Source organism: Helobdella robusta (assembly GCF_000326865.2).
Source record: "Helobdella robusta unplaced genomic scaffold HELROscaffold_5, whole genome shotgun sequence".
In the NCBI taxonomy this organism is placed as follows: Eukaryota; Metazoa; Annelida; class Clitellata; order Rhynchobdellida; family Glossiphoniidae; genus Helobdella; species Helobdella robusta.
In genome coordinates this window covers 3,275,677-3,295,494 of record NW_008705254.1, presented here as the reverse complement: position 1 = coordinate 3,295,494, position 19,818 = coordinate 3,275,677, and the positions used below count along the sequence as shown (strand labels likewise).

The window sequence follows — 19,818 nt, the reverse complement described above, 5'->3', positions numbered from 1 at the left end:
TCTACTCCATTGTAAATATTTCATTACGTCTTAACGCATTACGCTAAATTTGATAGAAAAGTTTAAAAAAATGAACTATTTTGGATTATTTATGTATTATTCACTTGTTTCACTGTAAACAATAAAAAAATAAAACATTTTTCACATTTTTTCCAAAAATATAAACTCCGCGGCAACACGCGATAGAATCATCAGCATACAAATGGTATTACCAAAAAAGACGCATCCACGTACGTAGGTCACCGGAAAAATATTTATTTTGAAATATTAAGTAAAGCAATTTCGTTACCGAGATAGCTAATGTGATATGAATGTCATTTGCTACGCAACTTGCTCATAACGATCACGTGTGGAGCTGGTTCAAACGCAAGATGATTAATATTGAAAAATATTGTACATTCAGCGTTTAACTAAGCATAACGTACTGTGCAAATGTGCATTGCATTGTTGTGAGACCACAGCATTTGTGAAGGATGAAGAAATGCATTAATGAAAGCATTGTATGTTCTTTTATGCCCTTTTATGCTCTTACATGTTTTGTATGTTTTTGTATGTTTTTGTTTGTTTTGTCTGTTTTATGTTTTAGTAAGTTTAGTATTTTTTGTATGTTCAGTCTGAGTGTTTCTTAATCAACGTTCGTGGCGCTAGAAAAAATTTCGTACCGTTCATTGTTTATGTTATATTTTTATTAAAAAATTTTTTGCCAGCGAATTCAATGATACAGAATGATTTTCCCTCACGACAAAAACTCAGATTTATTAGTGTATAAATTTTGTCAGATTTTGTGTGTTTGGTTCATTGGCTCAGTTTTTATTTGTGTGTGCGTCAATTTTAAAGTTTGCAGAAGAATGGGTGGAGTCACAACATCAATGTCCAACTTCGATCAAACGTCAACCACCTTCAGTTTTGTTCTCCAGCAGCAGATAGATGAACAATGCAGCTTTGAAATTATCGGCGATATCGTCTCGGAATGTCACGTACCGAAATTCTAAAGAAATTCTTTCGCACGCCATCAGGCTCTGTAATTGAAGAGGAACAAGACAGACAACTGCCAACCGACAACCAAGCACGATGCATATTGCTGCTGTATGTTGTTTCGTGTTCCTTGTATGTTGCATGTTTCATAGTTTAGGTTGTGTGTTGTTTGTTGTGTGTCGCATGCTGTTTGTTGCATGCTACTTGTCGCATGTTCCTTATTGTATGTTGTTTGTTGCATGTTGTTTGGCAAATATTATTTGTTGTATGTTGCTGCCCGGCGTTGAGCGTACTTTCAACAACCCACAAACGTTTATGATGTTGCGGATGTTGTTTGACTCTATGTTTGTGATATTTAATAAAAATCCAACAAGGATACGACAACGATTTTAAAAAATTTTACATGGACATAAACAATGATATACAAAGTTTACAACATTTATTCATTTAAAATCAGACTGACGGGCATTTACAAGGTATGCGGTGAATGGCCGAGCAAGCAAGAGGAGACAACAAGCTCGTGGTTTCTGAAGATTCCCAGCGTGATGTGTGTGGACCCCATGAGGCCGTTCGTTGGAGTCATAATTTATGGTTTAATTAATTTTTTAATTATTGTCATTTTTTAATGTAGTTTTTAGTATCTCTTATTTTAAATTGAAAAATGAATCTGCATTAAAGTTGCTTATAAATTTGTTTATGTAATATTCAGCTACTCTAACATTAAAATGGCCAAAGCCAAACTGAAGCTTTTGGACAAACATTGGGCTATAAAACAGTCAACAAATCGTTGCTGAAATAAACAAAAAACACTAAAAACTTTAAAATGAAACTAATGTTCGTTCTTACAAATTCACCTTCTTTGAACTCATTATTTTTCGCCAAGTCGCACATATTTTTTGCTACCCTTTATAAAAACTTGAAAACGAAATTGCAATTCATGACTTTAAAAGTTTTATAAAATTTTTAAATTATCAATATAATATTCATTTGGTAATTATAATAGACAACAAAAAACTATTATTTAAATATAACAAACGATTTTCTAGGCTTGTGCAATGTTTGCATGATAATGCAAATTTTTTGAAGGGAAACGTTTAGAAAAGTTGTTTAAATTTGATTAGTTATCTTGTTTAGCTTGACTAATTCTCATAATTAGAAGTTAATCGTTTAATCAAACCAATTTCATTTCGTTAAAATTTTATTTCATTTAAATTAAAACAATATATATTCAGTTCCATCTAAGCTTCAAGTATATCAACAAACAATCATTCATTTCAATATCAGTTGGGCTGTCGGCCTCTGAATGTTCATTCAATAAAAAAAGATTTTATATCTTGAATACATTTACAAAATGATGAAAATTACAAAGCAGAAAACTACAGGCTAAATAATAAAAAAAAACTTACAACTCGTTTTCCGCTGGCATTTTGTCATCGCTAGGATGGAGGTCAATTTCAGTGAATGTCAGTTGAATTCGCTGGCGACTTTCACCTTCGATGACGTAGTGACACATGGTTGGAGTGGAGGGATAGCTGTTCGGGTAGCCGGGCGATGTGATTTCATGAGGCTCTGGATGCGAGCTAGTGATGTGCTGGTCGCAAGTCGACTGCTGCAGGTTGTGGATGGGGCTCTGGTAGTTACTAGGCAGGTCGTCATCCTCATCGAACCGCGATGCCAATGATAACGACGATGACGAGTATGATGACGACGATGATGACGATAGTGATGATGACGATTGATGAGGTCGGTAACTTTGGTAGCCGGATAGAGCTGGATTAGTTAGGATGATTGTGCTTTGTAAATGAACGAATGCGAGGCTTTGGCCAATGAGGACGATGATGTTGATGAGGATTTTGATGAAGAAGAGGAAGATGATGTGAAGAAGGAGAAATTTGGTGAAAATGACGACGATGATGATGATGATGATAATGAAGTGATTGATTTATAATGATAACAATGATGTTAATAAATTTATACATCTTGAGTTGCGTAACTATCAGTCATTCATTTTATTGAAAATGTCTTGAAAGTTTGAAGATTGCCAGCCTCAAAAAATATTGCACAAAATCATTTTTTCAGGTTCATAGTTTGAGATACAAATTATAACTTCACAGTTGTATAATAGCCCCATAGTTGATTTCATACATAAATTTATAGTTAAACTTAGCAAAATCTATCAACATAGACCGTCTGGCAAATTAGTTCAGTTATTTCAGTCTGTTGAATTTTTATTTCTGGTGTTGCTATTCAGCGGCAACTTGGTTCGAATACTGTCTGACCGAGACTCAATGTGTCACACAACATGCGCGTATTATTCGTTGCTTTGCGCGTGCGTACAAGAGGTATATGTGTGTCGTGTGGTGTGTGTCGTGTGGTGTGTGTCGTGTGTGTCGTGTGTCGTGTGGTGTGTGTCGTGTGTCTTGTGGTGTGCATGTTGCAGCCGTTGTGGCTAGGAAGATTAACGATAAATAACAATCGTTATGTAGGCAGTTTCTGATGTCATAATTGTATAATAAAAAATACAATTACTCGAAACTTTAATAAAATTATTTCAAGCAATCAATGTTGCGCAATTGAGTGGCAGGAGGTGGTAAACACAAAAACGAACAGAATTGAAACAATCAAAATACGCCTAACAATTTTCTTATTTTAGACAGCATCATCTAAAAATAAAACAGCTGAAACATCTCACGTGCCACACCACCATCGCTCGTATTGTATAATCATTATTTCAATTATTATCACTTGCTATGTCGTTGACCGCAGCATTTATGAGCTACATCCTAGGCAGCAATGACAACATAAACAACAGCCACCCCTTAACATCATAAACAGCAACACCGTATACAACAACGTCATGAACAACAACAACAACAAACGCATGTGTGAAAATAAGGAACACCAACAATAGCAGAAGCAGTTGCAACAGCCACAGCAGCCGCAAGCAGAACATCATAAACAGCCGCATCATAAACTATGCAATGCCTCCCATTAGAAGACAGCATAAATAACACGACCAACGGCAGTGCAGACTTTGCCGCGAGGTGTGTTTTCAACGTTTCTCTTACTAACATGAATATTATCCACCACAAGTTCATCAACGTGAACAACTTAATCAGCAGAAAGATAGATAAAATTAAAACGTTTTTAGATACACTAGATACATTCGTAGATACTATAATAGATACAAATACAGCAACTGATACGAAATAAAATTATTTAGAAAAATTTTTAACACCAGATTTAAAAAAAACATTAATGACAACTACAACAAAACATTACCAACAGTCAATAGCATTAGTACTAACAAACCAGCAACATCGATAACTACATCTCGAACAGTTCAAACGATGAAAAATACGTGGACAACAAATTTAACAAAATCTCAACATTGAAAACAACAACAACGACAACATAAACAACAACAACAAAAACAACAGCAGAGCCACAAAACGAATCTATATAACATTGATACTAACAAGATGTCAAAAATCCAGTTAAACTGTATTCAAAATTCAAGAAAAGTGTGATTAACGGAACCAACTGCATACCAATAAGTATAGACAACCGTGCAGCTATCAATAAAAACCCAACTATTTACATATAAGTTAATTTGTTAATTTATACAAGTTAATTTGTATACAAATTTTTAGGATTTTAGAAATATTTTCAAATTGAGTTAGATGAACGAATGTTAATAGAGATGAAACTTTAAAATTCAAACCGTAGCTAGCAAAAACATTCAAATTCCAGCAAATTCAAACAACTCTTCAGTGGTTCATTATTAAATTTAGTAACAAATAAAAACCATCAACATTAACAAGTAACAGTAACCAGTAACAGATGATGGTAAAAAATAAGTACACTAATTCAGCACTAATTTAAAATAAATTATCATAATAAATATACAGAGTAGAAATTAGTTTGCAACTGGTTTGTTAAACCCCAACCAGCCAGACAACATCACTGTGATGGAAGCATAACAGTTCTCGTGAAATGGCAACAGACGGATGTAACGCAGCTTACGTCTCATCAAAGCGTAGCGATGACTGGCTTGGTAATGCGTGCAATACATGTCTATATTAGATCCGCAAACATGTCCATACAAACATATCCATACTACAAACATATCCATACAAACATATCCATACAAACATATCCATACAAACATATCCATACAAACATATCCATACAAACATATCCATACAAACATATCCATACAAACATATCCATACAAACTTATCCATACAAACTTATCCATACAAACTTATCCATACAAACTTATCCATACAAACTTATCCATACAAACTTATCCATACAAACATATCCATACAAACTTATCCATACAAACATCTCCATCTAGGTATACCAAACAAATATACCCATCTAGACATATCTAAACAAATATACCCATCCACACATCTTCATATATCCATATTCAAACATATTAATCCCTACATACATATTTTGGCTAATTTCACATGCTAAGACGCTACACTGGCTTGTATTTGAATGTATGCGCAGAGAAAGGAATACGTTAGTACTAGGAGATGCATTTATAAGCCTAAATAAACACGATTAAATTATAAATTTTTAATGGCGCCTACGCAGATGTTAAAGCGTGTATACTTGTATACCTCATAAAAGCATTGAGAGTTTATTTCAAAATTCTTACCACTAATTGCTAACTTATAGTACGAAATCTTTCTTCATGTATGAATTATGTATATATTTACCTTTGGCGGCAACATGGTGTAGTGGTTAAGTTTCCTGGTTCTGCTGCTGCATCGACTGCGTTCGAATGTAAGAAAGTCCCGTACAACAAATGCGATAAGTTTAGATAAGTGAAATGATAACATGTTGAAACCAGCAAATGAATGACTAACTAATGATAACAATCCTTGATAATGATGTTTGAAGATGGAAATTGGGGATGATGATGATGAAGAAGATGATGAAGATGATGATGATACTGGATGATGATGACCGGTTTCCATAGATTCTTCTTTGGACATAATATATTTTTTTTGACCCCACGAAAGATGCTGGCAAAAAGTGATGAATGTCAGGTCTTTAATGACGACGACGATGACGTCATTGGTGATGATGATGGTGATGGTGGTGGTCTATTATAGGAGGGAAGGGTGATGATGACTCTAACGAAGATGGCGATAATAATGACGTTGATGAAGACGATGATGATGACGAAGATGATGACGATGACACTTATGGTGAAGACGATGACGATGATGCTAAAGACGTTGAAGATATGTGTAAGGAAGATGATGAGGATGATGAAATGGGCAATGATTTAATGAGTATATAAAATTAACTGAAGATACGTATTAAGAAGGTACGTATTAAGGAGATACGTATTAAGGAGATACGTATTAAGGAGATACGTATTAAGGAGATACGTATTAAGGAGATACGTATTAAGGAGATATCAACTAACTTTTCAACAAAACTTACAATATAAATAGCAAAGTTGAAAATTGAGTGAAAATTCTAAAAATGATGGGTATAATGAATGATTGAAGTTTGGATAACATTCAAAATGATCAGGGATAATGCCGATTGTCATGATGATAAGAATAATGATGACGAAAAAGGTGATAATGATGAATAGAATAGTGGCTATGAAAATGATGATGACGACAATGATGATGATAATAATGATAATTTAGTTGATTTACGATTATGATGATGATGATAATGATGATGATGATGATGATAAAAAAAGAGATTGTACAATAATGATGACAGACCGTGTCAGAGTATAAAAATGTTAACGGTCCTTGTAAATAAAAGATGAGAATCCTGCTGCTGATGATGATGATAATGAGAAGAGGGATGAAGAAAAGAATGATGATGATGACGATGGGAATGATTTGTAACAATATTAATTTAAATAATTAAATAGAATGGTTTGGTGATAAGGGCATGATTATGTGATGATTACAATGATTTTCACGTTTCTGTTTAATGATGAAGTAAGCAAAGAAAGACTGATGATGATAAGTTCAGTGCATTTTTGATTATAAATGAGAATTAAAATGATTAAACTCTGTAGTGTTGTTAATAATGATGGTAGATGGTTAAAAAATTATCGCTGAGATGCAACTTCTATGAATGATTTCTATGATGAAGATAAAAGTATAATCCTTAGTAGAAATAATCAAACAAAACAGCTTGTATACATTTTATATTGCAAAGTATTATAAGCTTGTAAGGTATTTTAAGGTATTTTATTATTCATACAGTAGGTCTCATTAAATTTGATTAGGCACGAACAAATAACCTTAGCATTAATACAAAGCCATTTTTTTTAGTTTTTGTTCTTTTGTCTGAAATTATTATCTGGTCTATTGCTGTTTGTAATTTTGAAAAAGTTTTTATCTGTAATCAACATCAAGATTGAAATTTTTTTGGTAAAAAAGTGATGATGACTTTTACTAAAAAAAAAAAAAAAAAAAAAAAAACAAAATTAAACGTTACTTCGTTCGCTGGTTTGCATGTTTTATGTAATAAAATCTTCATAGATTTTGCTTTTATTATAATAAAAAATTTTCCAAAATAATTTTATTTAAAGTAAATTTGAATACATTAGTATTGTTTAATTGAAAAATTTCTTTATCATGAACTCTATAATTTTACTGACGATCTTTCTTAACTCAATTTCTATAATAATTTGTACAACTAGTTTATTATTAACATTCATTAAATTCCAATCCCCACCAACGTAATAACATACAACGACATCACCAGCTAACTCCATTTACGTTATAACCACCATTAATTTAATCAGACTTGCAATCATCGTCACTAGTGTGATAGTTAATTTTGTAGACATCACAATCCATATTTCAGCAGCGTTTTAATTCACAAAGACGCCACCATGTGGTTTGACCTCTTCACCAACATCACCATCTCATTTTCATAACCACCACCATCAACATCAGCATCACCATCCTAGCCTCATTATCACCAACATCAATATAGTTTGCTCCAAGGACAAACTTCTCAGCAACATTATTCACGCCGGCACGCACATAAATCAAAGAATTATTTATAGAGGTGTAAATTACTGCATGTAAATAAGTAACGACGTGGATGAAACAGCAATGTACGTTTTGTGTGTGTGTGTGTGCGTGCGTGTGTGTGTGAGTGAGTGTGCGTGTGTGCGCGCGCGTGTGTGTGCGTCTACTATGTAGCAGTGAACAGCAAAAATGTCTTTGGTTGGTTGGTTGATTGATGGTTATTTATGATAATGAAGAAACGTCATTAATAATGTTAAATGCTTTAAATGTTTGCAAAAACATTTGACTTTTGAAATAAAAAAGTTGTTTCAAAATGAAAAGTTTGAAATTCAGAAAATAATTTTGACTAAATTGCACAATTCATTTCATTTATAAAAACTTAAAAAATAAATTAATGCTATGGTTGTAAGGAAATTTAAATCAACATTTCACAACGCAAAAAAGCAGTTATACTAAAACGAATGTCAAATACTGAAATATAAACATATTATGAATCGATAATATTAAAAAACTGACAACAAATAGCCGAAAAAACAAGCTAAAATAAAACAAAACATGGCTGGCCTCAAATGAAAATGGATGACTAGTAAACAAATGCGACAAATAAATGAATGAGTAATTGACGTGGGGGATTGGATAACAAGCAGACATCTCGGCATGCTGCTGCAATAACCTATCTTATTGTATTTCCTTGAATTTTTGTCATCATTCTTATCCTCTAATCGTTTTTGTGTTGCTGTGACCTTCATCTGTGATGGATCTAAGTGGCTGACCTTTCCAGTTGTGAGCAGCGTTTTTACTAAAATTCAGTAAAACTCATTTTTTGGATAGGAAAACACCGTTTTGAAGAACAAAATCAAATAAAAATTGGTTTGATAAGCAAGATAGAAACATTTGGTAAATATTTTGGCTCTCCGTCTAATTTCAAAATTTTAACTTTTTTAAAATTGCGGCCCCTTGCCAACCGTTGCCCAAATCCGCCACTGACCTTCATCATTATCTTCATCAAAAGATTCATCACATTTATGTTACTTTCTTTCCGGTTAGAACTTCCGACATCATCACCGTAACTAACGACACCATTAACAATAGCACCGTCACATTAATATCATCCTTTCTTATTTACTTTTTTGAAAAAAGAGTAATTTATAATAGATCAAACATGTAACCACCTATTCATGTACAACATATGTATGTCTGTGTATGAATGTATGTTTGTATGTATGTATGTATGTGTGCCAGTATATATGCCTGTTTAAGTATCTGTGTGTGTCTGTATAAGTAGTATCATTAGTGGAAAGCACGTTTCACTAACTTGCCTCTTTAACCGTTGTGAAAAAAATTGAGTGATTTTTTAATGAAATTATCCTGAACAAAATACAAATTTAAGCGTACATGTTTGTAATTGTTGCAGTTGAAAATATGATATTATTATTATCAGTAATAGTAGTTGAAGTATAAGTAGCAGTAGTAGTAGCAGTAGGTGCGGCAAAGTTAATTAAGATATGTAGTAGGTTGCCTGAAGAATCTTCGAGAGCCAGTAACAGAAGCGAATGAAAAATTTGAGAAGTTTCTTTCGCAGATGCGATCTTGTTTTATTTAATTATAATATATACATTTCCACTTTTAAAGTTGCTTTATTTTGAGTTTTTTAAGACCCGAGTTGGAATTATGTGTATTTAGCTTCCAATTTAATTTTCAAACATCTTAAAAACAGTATTTTTTAAAATGAAGACTTTTTCATTTTAAATTTTAAAAAGTTCAACAGCCGACTTTTAATTATAATTCAAAGCATTTTTTATTTTACAAACTTTTTAGGTATAATAATTCAATTATTTGGGAAAAACTTAATTTAGAAATTTAACCCCAAACCAGAATAATAAAAAGTTTTTTCAATCTTCAAAACTGTCATAGTTGCACAGTTTATACTCATTCTCATCCATCAGTCAGCTGATCCACATGATTACATCTAACTCTTCATCAATTAGTTGAGTCTTCCATTCATTTGGATACTCAGTTAAATTTTCTAGTGTTCAGACATCTGTCTGATGATATACTCATACATATGTTCATTTCGTTCGTTCAATTGCTTTTTCTATATCGTTTGTTTTAAACCAGCTTGATCATTCCATTATTTGCTCATTTTCATTTCAACATTCATTCACTTGGTTTGTTTGTTTTTAATTTATATATGTTTGTCTGAAAGATTATTTAAAAATTGTTTTCCAAATCGATCACCGTTAATTTAATTTATTTGATACATTCATGCCACTGTTTGTTCATTAGTTTCAGAGTTCAAAATATCTCCACATTGTTTATTCATTTACGTATTTCTGATAAAGACGTTTGACTGGCTGGTTGCTGTGTATATTTTCATTTAATTTGTTTGTTTTTTAATTTATTCGATATCATTGTCTGTTAAATTTTTCCAAATTTCTGTTATCTAATGATCGTTCCAATTTCAAATGTCAGAAATTCTTCAATTTCTAAGTGTCTCTTTGATGTTAATCTCTTCTGAAACTGACAGAACCTAAGGAACACCAGTCTTTAATATGTTGAAAGATAAATTGCAAAAAAAAAACTGAAACGAAACCGTCATTACGATGACGTCATGACATTTTCATTGAACAAAAACGTGTTTGTGGTTCTTTCACGTTCTCTTACTCTGTTACTTTAAAGATCTTTCAGTCGTGATTTGAGAAATTGCAAATAATTTTACTGTTTTAATACAAATTGATTTGTAGAGTTCTTATATTTCAATGTAATTTGTAAATCTGTTCTTGTAATAAATTTTTCTGTAAAAATAATGTTGAATGTGATAAACACCATTTCAACATTTAATTGTTGTTTTCGATTCTTGAAATCATGATGTATCCTAAGCATAATATCAACAACCCATAAATAAAAATTTTTAACATAAATAATATAACCTTCTATTGTGTATCATGTCTTCCTGCTACTTTGCATTGGTTTGAATTGATTATACTTCTCAGTGAACAAAAATGTATTAAATTTTACATTCTTTCCTTTCTAACCAATAATATGAGTTCATCTCTTTAATTTTAAGGTTTTAGCTCGGTTACCTTTTATCTGATTATTTTAAACTTAACTTTACCCATTCAATATGATACAATCGATAATAAAAAATATAATACGAACCAACAGCTTTGAACGCTCGGCTGAAATTTATCTCCTCACCAAATTGTTCTTCGATTTCGCACCAGTCAAACATCAGAGTGCTTGCAAATAAAAATTTGATTTTAATGCCAGGCCGATGCATATAAATTCTCTCCCTTGTCGAAATAGGCAATCATGCGTAATATGATTAAGCTGTCTGTCCGCTATCGCGCTAAATCGAAGTTACACTTCAAATAGAACGAATGCCTGATGTATTGTGACAAATCATTTAAAGTATTGTTTAAGAGATGTTTTAATATATGTTGTTTTCAGTAGTAAATAAGAAAATCAAAGCTTAAATGTTTTAGAAAAAGCAAAATTTCTTAGTGTTAAATAAAAGAACAATTCTTGAAAATTTTTTCCAAATAACATCTTACGGGAACGACATTTTTAAATTTAAGTTTTCAAACTCTTCTAGCTAATCTAGTTATTTTGATGTGTGTCACGATCAATGATAAAAATGTTCTATGAGTTTTTGATGCTGGAAGTTTGTCTGAAATTTTGAATAATTTTTTCTAAATAAAAACTCTTTACTGCTATCAACAAACAGTCTGTGTCGTGAAAACGCAACAACTGCTGCTGAAGTTCTCAAGAAATACTGCCTTTCTGCAATTATATCAAACAAGCACTAGAATGGTTTTAATAAGAAAAATTATTCTTTGTTATAAGATTTTTTTAAAGAGTTTAGATGAAACAATGTTTTTCTATATAACTTTTTTGAATTTTATAAAAAAACAATATGAAAAAAATCATTTGATCAGAATACAAATTGTATGAAATGTTTTATTTTTATGCAATTAACAACTACAAATGATTGTTAATTAATCAAATGAAAAACATTTAAAAAAATAACATTGAAGTTTTATATCACTGAAAAATTTTAAAGAATTGGATATAATATAAAAATGAGAAAATAGCTAAAGGAACAACGAAACTGTTGAGACGTGTCTGGAAGAAGAAGATAAATAACAAACTGCCAGCAGCTGATGATTTATATCGTGATTGAACAGGTTGTAATGTAACGATTTATAACCCTTTTTCTCCTGCGGCTTTCATAAGATGCCTAACAATGTGGAATGGTTTTGCCATGTCGAGGTTTGAAACATTTCCTACCAGAAAGACGTCATGCGCAGTTGTTATAATCAGTGATGTCTTTTCATCTAGATAATATTAATGGAGTGCAAGCAGATTAAAAACGAAAAATATTTCAAAATCATATTTCGTGGACACCAAAAAGAAGTGAAACATCATTTGAGCCCTATTTCTACAAAAAGTGTTAATAAAAATAATAAAAATATTTATTGAAAGCCTTCAGAAATATCAATGAACAATTTCACAACATTAAAAACGCAATGAAAAACTTTGCTGAAAACATGTTTCAAGAATGTTTTTTTAGTCGCGAGCATGTGTTCTATTGAAATTCACAACTCCTTCGCGACCGTGCTTATTTTCCACCGCAACAGTTGAATCTGCGGCATGCGAACGGATTTGAATACTGATTAAATAACTTCGAATCAGAATGGGGTGAATTTTGTTTCCATCAATGAAATGAAAATAAAAGAAAAATATATTTCTTGCTGCTGCTCCAAACGCTGAATAGCAATGAATTTTGAACATCTGAGTTGTCATGCGGATATGAATTGTCCCACATACATGTATGTATATGCACTGAACAGAAACACGCAAAGACACATGCACACTCAAATACACACACATGCAAACACACACACACATAAACATTCAAAGGAAAAAACACACGCATACTTACAGATACCCACACGCACTAACACGCACGCACTAACAAAGTTACACACGCACACACACACGCACACGAACGAAGAAACACGAATACGCACACGCACACACACAAACAAACAAACACGAAAGAAGAAACACACACGCACAAACACACACACACACACACGCCCACTCAAAAAGGCACGCACGGACTTCGAAGGCAACTCGATCAATAAGAAGAGACTGCAGCTATTGATTGCACGACCACAGCTCTCATATTAATCTACTGCTATTTTTTTATATCCAATTGAATTCAGCTGATGTGTTATTTATTTAACATATTATAATTTAACTTCAACGAAAGACGTCAAACTTTTAAATTTTATTTTTTTTTCTCATTTTTTTCTCAACACGTAATTCCTTGAAATGAAAAACTTAATAATTATTAAAAATCTCAAAATTAAAATAAAACCCAAAAAAATTTTGACTTGCAATGTTTAAAATATTTCTCAATTACTTAGAAAGTTTTTTTAATTTATTATCCTAAGAAGAGTAACAATACTTTGAAATAATTAAAATCTTGAGACGGCCAGCCATAAATATGATTCCCATGTTAATCACCGACGTTTAGAATGCAGGCACGTACGGATGAATAAGAAATGCTGACTTTCCTAATTGCTAGTCATGAAATGATGTCCATGCGATCGAAATTTCTTGTCTGTCTGGTCGTCTGTCTTACTGCCTACTTGTCAATCTTTCTGTCTGATTGCGGTATGTCTGTATATTGTTATGTTGTTCGCTCTTCACCATTCTACGACGGTTACCGAACGAACAACATAGTTTGTTCTTGGGGAAATTCTTTCTGTTTCTGTAAACTCGCTCGCTCAACGTTAAATAACTCGATATTGTTCGTGTACATAAAAAAAATGAGAGATGACTTTAACTAGCGACTTACGTGTGCTGAGTGTTTAAAATGTTATAAAGTTTAATAATCGAAATCGAACGAGAAACGAATCACCCATTATTGTAATTATTATTTTTTTATATTTGATTGCAACTAAATATATTTTATTGAAGTAAAATAACAAAAACTTAGAACTGAGAATTTAAATATAAAATAAAAAAAGTAACGCAAATAATAATGTGTGAAAGTTTATATAAGTAGTCTTCTTGTTCAAGAGCTATAAGCGTGTTAAAAAATAACTCTAACTTAACTCCCTTTAACTTATGTGCTCGCCTATTATACTAGGAGACCTAGTATAACCAGTTGTCTAACTCCATCTAACCAGTCAGTCCCTATTGTATGTCACCTAAATTATATTATACAAAGTATTATATTCTCTGATTAATTATACGTTATATAATCTTATATTAAGCTGCTCTATGTCTGTTGATTTACCGTTTCATCGTGAACTACTTTTTAAACTTACCTATCATTATAATTGATTACTTACTTGAACATATATCTATATACAACCTATATTTACTTATAACTTCTAACATTAATTAACATTTACATAATAATATTTGTTAGACTGTCTATTCGTCTGTCTATCTGTTCATCATACAGTATGTTTGTATGGCTGTCTGTTTGACTGACTGTTTGACTGTCTGTTTGACTGTCTGTCTGTCTGTCTGATCCTGAATTATCATTGTTTTATTTTAGAATAGTTGTCGTCAGTTTTAAAAATGGTAGTTATATTTTGTTGGGATTAATCTTGATGGGATTTGATGTTTGCTGTGGATGTTGAAAAACGTTAGTGAAATGTTTGTTGTTGGACGTTCAACTGTGTTCTTTTTTGCAGAACCTTCCAATCAAATTTAGATTTAAATAATTTTAATTTTTTAGTTTAAAGTTTTTAAATTGAAAATTTTTAAAAAATATTCGAATACCATCAGCTAAAAAATATTTAACGACAACTCACAGTTTCAAAATATTCAATCAAAATCGTACAATGGGAAATCTCACAAGGAAATTGTTTCATTTCCACACACACACAATACTTCAAATCCTTTTTAAAACTAGATTGTATTTTTGCAGACTCAAAAAATTTTATTTAAAAATCATATTTGTTTTTCATATAAACGAACGAACGCACAAACAAATAAAATAAAAATAACGAAGAAGGAAATTAAAAAAATAGAAATAACGAAAAAAGAAAGTAACAACAAAAACCTGATAAGAAGTATTTGCAAATGCACAGACTTTGATTGACTTGACTGGCCAACTTTAACATAAACTAAAAATATCGACAAACATACCTCCGAAATCAACCACTTCTACAATATTTCATATAAAGCATTAACATCATATAATCATTTCCAAAATTAAAAAATCCCAACAAAATCAAATTGAAAACATAAAATATTTCAAATCCCACAACGTAAAATATCTCAATGGCTAGAGAAACAACAGCACTGACAAAACTTAAATCAACCACAAAACAATATTAACAGATACATAAGCAGCAACGTACCAGACAACAAAGGCGCATAATGACGTCGTTAAGAAAAAAATCAAAGAGCTCCTAACTCTCTCCACAATGAAAGATCTTCTGCCTGTCTTCTGCAGTAAACTTAAAAAACTTTCAAACGAAATCCAATGTTATTCTCAAAGAAGTTTAAAATGACATTCGGAAAAAAACATCTCAAAATTTCTATACATTATTTTGATAATAGCATTCTAAGATGAAATTTCCCATTTAATAATATATAGAGAGTATTTATCAAACATTTTTCAGTCTGAAGCTGGAAAATTCATCTGAAAAAAATTTTCATTTTTGTTTCATTTTCACAAGCGTTATTGTGCATTAGGTTATGAAACTTCATTCATTAATAATAACGTATGAAAAGATTTTTGAGAAACGAGCTTTTTTCCCAGAGAATATCACCTGTCATTTCCTTGATTAACTTCACTTATAATCATGAATTTAATGACGACCAAGTAGATGTTACAAAGATTACATCATTATTTCTAAATTTGCGAATACAAATGTAATAACAATGATGATGTCATAGATGATCATGACTTCGTTTTGTTTCATTTTCACACGCGTTATGTATATTATGACGTCACTGTTATCAAATAGTGACATTGATGATAAAAAAATAATGAAGATAATTTTGAAGATTTTAAATACGATCACAATAGCATCATCCACAATGGCTACATCATCCAAATAAGATTGTCAACGACAATCTAAACGACGACGATGATGATGATGATGACGGCGATGCTGATGACGATGATGATTACATCCATAATGATATAACGGTCAAGGAACTTTCATTAGATCAGCCAATAGTTTTGACCATTTTCTAAATGATTTTTCATCAAAATTTTAAAATGTTTCGGTGAGTTTTTAAAAATTGTTGATTTTCTGTGAAGAACGCATGGGTTTGTGTAGTTGTTTTTTTTACCGTATTTTACGTTATTCAATGTTTCTGTATGTTTTAGCCTATAACTAATGAAAAGATTAGATGAAGTTGTAAATAGGTCTTCTTAAAAGTATCAATATCTGTCAAATAATAGCGTCAATATTTTGTTACAATTCATCAAATCTACACGAATAAAAACCTAACCCTGTCGTAAGATGTTATTTGTTTAATGGAATCATTGTTTAATTCGAATGTTAGGGTCGGAATAATTCTTGAAAAAAATGCCTGTTGCATCAGTTTTCATGTGAAAAACATTGAATAGTAATTAAATAGTTTATCAACCAATTAAATAACTCGTTAATAACTTAATTATGTGAAATAAAAGTGTTTTTTACAAGAAACTAGGACGACTGAGATTATGTATAAATTTAATTTAAAAAAACAAAATAAAACATAAAATACGAAGTGTTTTAGAAGACAACAGTATGAAAAATTAATATTTCTTTGGTACCAATAACGTAAACTCAAAAAACAGAGTCGGTCCGTTTTTGGACCGGTGAGACAGTTTCCATTAAGAAAGCAATAACGTGCATTGATGGGCATCCAGGAAAAACTTTGGAGATTTTTCTTTAATGGCTCCAATAACTCAAGCTCTTTTTTTTAAACGACTTTAAGTATTGATAAAAAAAAGAAACTATTATTATGTAGACTTGAGTTCGTCTACAGAATAATTCAAAAAAGATTATTTTTCAACATTTATTTGAGTAAAATTTGTTTATAGAAAGTTAAGCGCCTTCGAGATGTAGTGTTAGTAAGCTCGTTGATGTCAATTTAAATCTTATTTTTAAAAAATAATATAGATGATCGATTTATTAGAAGAAATTTGAAAAGTTATGGCTTGTGAAATTCTAGATACTAAAATTTGAACTTAAGTAACTGCAAGAGAACAAACCTGCTACTGCAAATAAAATGAAACAGCTTCAAGCAACAACTATTATTTATTATTTACAATCTAATGTGAATTTTTTTCATTTACGATTTTATCATTAGTGCAATAATCGAAACAGAATTATTGGCGTATGAGCTGAAATTCAAGAAAAAAAATTGTTGAAACAAACATTTTATACGCAACAACGCAAGATAAAAGCCAATTGAAAAGAAAATTCTCGCGTTTTTTTGCTGTACATCTGATCTGATACCGCTGATTTACGCTGAAAAAACTTCGTCTCAAATTTTTTCTGTCTGATTTGGTCCTGCTCAATAACATCATCTCGAGGCTTCGAGGCTTTGCCAGATCGATAAAACATTTTATATAACTTTTAACTTTGTAATTCACATCATCCTAGTGAATGTTATATTTTTATTGGTAGACCTATTTTGAAATGAATTTTATCGAAGAAGATTCGTAAGAGCCTCTGTTAAGTTTTCGTTATGTGTCTACGTTGCTTTTTGTTTAAAAGATGATGATTCAATTGCTCTGGAAAACAAAACGCTGATGCCGTTAGCATCATTCGAATTTCTTTTGAAGAAATCAGTTTGTTTATTAGAACGTTGCAAAAAGAGTGAGCTAACAACCTCTTTAAAATTAAATATTCACTATTGCGTATAAACATCCAAAAATAAATCCCAGTAGTTGCTCATGTTCACCCAATTAATAAATGTTGACACAATCAACAAAAAGCCAGCATCGCAAATAAAATGAATATAAGCATGAATGCAAGTAGGTAACGAGCAGAGAAAAAAACAGACAGAAAGATCAATTAAACTTGAAAACGTGTTTTAGCCTAAGAGGGCGTTGTTGTTTTGGAGAATAATTGAAAAAACTTGCGTGTTTAACGGGATGAGCCGCTTAGGAAGATGAACACGAGTTTGAAAATTGAAAGCATTTCAGAAGGGGGCAGGTGTTTGCTGCAAAGGGTGTTGACTTGCTGCAGAGGAAAAATAGTTTAAACACGCACACGAAATTTTATTTTTAGGAAATTTGGACGATAATTTTCAACACGGTAGTGAAGTTTACAATTTTGGTTATATTTGAAAATGCAATCAATTTTAAACATTCATTTGTTCCACGATTAATTCGGGAATTTTAAAATACATTTCATTCGATAGAGAGTGATGATATAGAGAAGTTTTGAGGAAACCTCTTGGCTACTGTTTCATTGGTTGAATGCATAAATTTCGAGTAACAATTTTATTATTTTAACGAAACGGTTTAAATATTTAAGAAACTCTTAAAGTTTAAACGGTTTTTACGTAATAATCTCATAAGAACTAAAAAATTGGATGTCTTAACAAGTTTAATTTCAATAAAATTGTTCTTAAAATGTTATGTAACTCATTTTTAACTTTCAAAACAGCATGCAACGATGTAATTCACTGAACAAACTGATCAATTCGAATATTATTAAGATGGGCGTTTTATTAATATTATTAAGGTAAGCGTACAATAGGTCATACATACAAAAATTAAAAACCCAACTGCTAGATCGAAAAACTGTTTCGGCGAATCAATAACATGAAAAAGTAATGAATTCGCAACTAACGTGATATGATTGGATGATTCTTTAACACATGACCATCGTCTGATGACGTAACAACTGACGAGTCTCCATGATGTTTCACTGAAATTTTACGTTAATATGACATGCTGAAACAAATTTTCAAGTATCATAAGATAATTAATCATATTGAGAAATAAAATTTTGGGAAACATTGATTTAAAAAACTGTGATAGAGATGAGACGTCGCTACGAAATGAACAAGCGAACCATCGTTTAGAAATTAAATTTCCATCAAACTTGCTGCTTGCTAGTTTAACATTTCATTTTCTTACACACTGACGTTCACGAGTGATAATGGTTTTGAACTATGATAAGAAAAAAGTCAACATGCTTGAAAATATACTAACATTTTTCAAATACATTATTCAACTCATTTCGTCGAGTTGAGAAAAATGTTCTGCCATCTTACGAACTATTTGAACGCTTTTGCGCATCGCTGGTGATAATTTTGTTTGAAAAATGCAAATATCTGAATGTTCAGACATGTAAAAGACATTTGAGTGGATAAAGTAATAAAAATAGACTCACACGTACGTGATCCCTCAGTAATCTTTCAAAACCATGCATGTCAGAAATGAATTAAAACATGACAAACTTAATGCCAATCTTTTTGTAACTAAAAACTCAAAATTGTTCATCTGGTTACAGTTTCTGAAACAAGCTTTTTGATAATATTTTTTATGCGATTTGCACAAAAACACGTTATCAATAATTATTTTCAATGTTCATGTATTACTCTGTTTATTGTTATAACATATCTTACCATCATTGGTGTATTTGAAACATTTCATGTCATTATCATCATCGTCTCCATTACAACATGATTGGTGGGGCAATAGTGTAATAGTTAAAAGATGCTGGTACTGATTGTGTAGTGACTATGTTCGAATGTGTGTTGAATGATACTTCTCGAAACCATTGAAAAAGAAAAATGTAAAAAATTGTAAGAG

The 19,818-nt window shown here is 31.4% G+C and overlaps 1 protein-coding gene across 1 annotated transcript in view; it reads right to left on the bottom strand.

Annotated features, from left to right (window-relative positions):
- HELRODRAFT_68144 (hypothetical protein) overlaps positions 1-19,818 on the bottom strand; it is a gene marked incomplete at both ends in the record, with an annotated part of 50,170 nt that overhangs the window by 8,694 nt on the left and 21,658 nt on the right. The window contains one exon of the mRNA XM_009026944.1: positions 2,382-2,603. Coding sequence (XP_009025192.1) covers positions 2,382-2,603 — 222 coding nt within the window. The remainder of the gene's footprint in view (positions 1-2,381; positions 2,604-19,818) is intronic.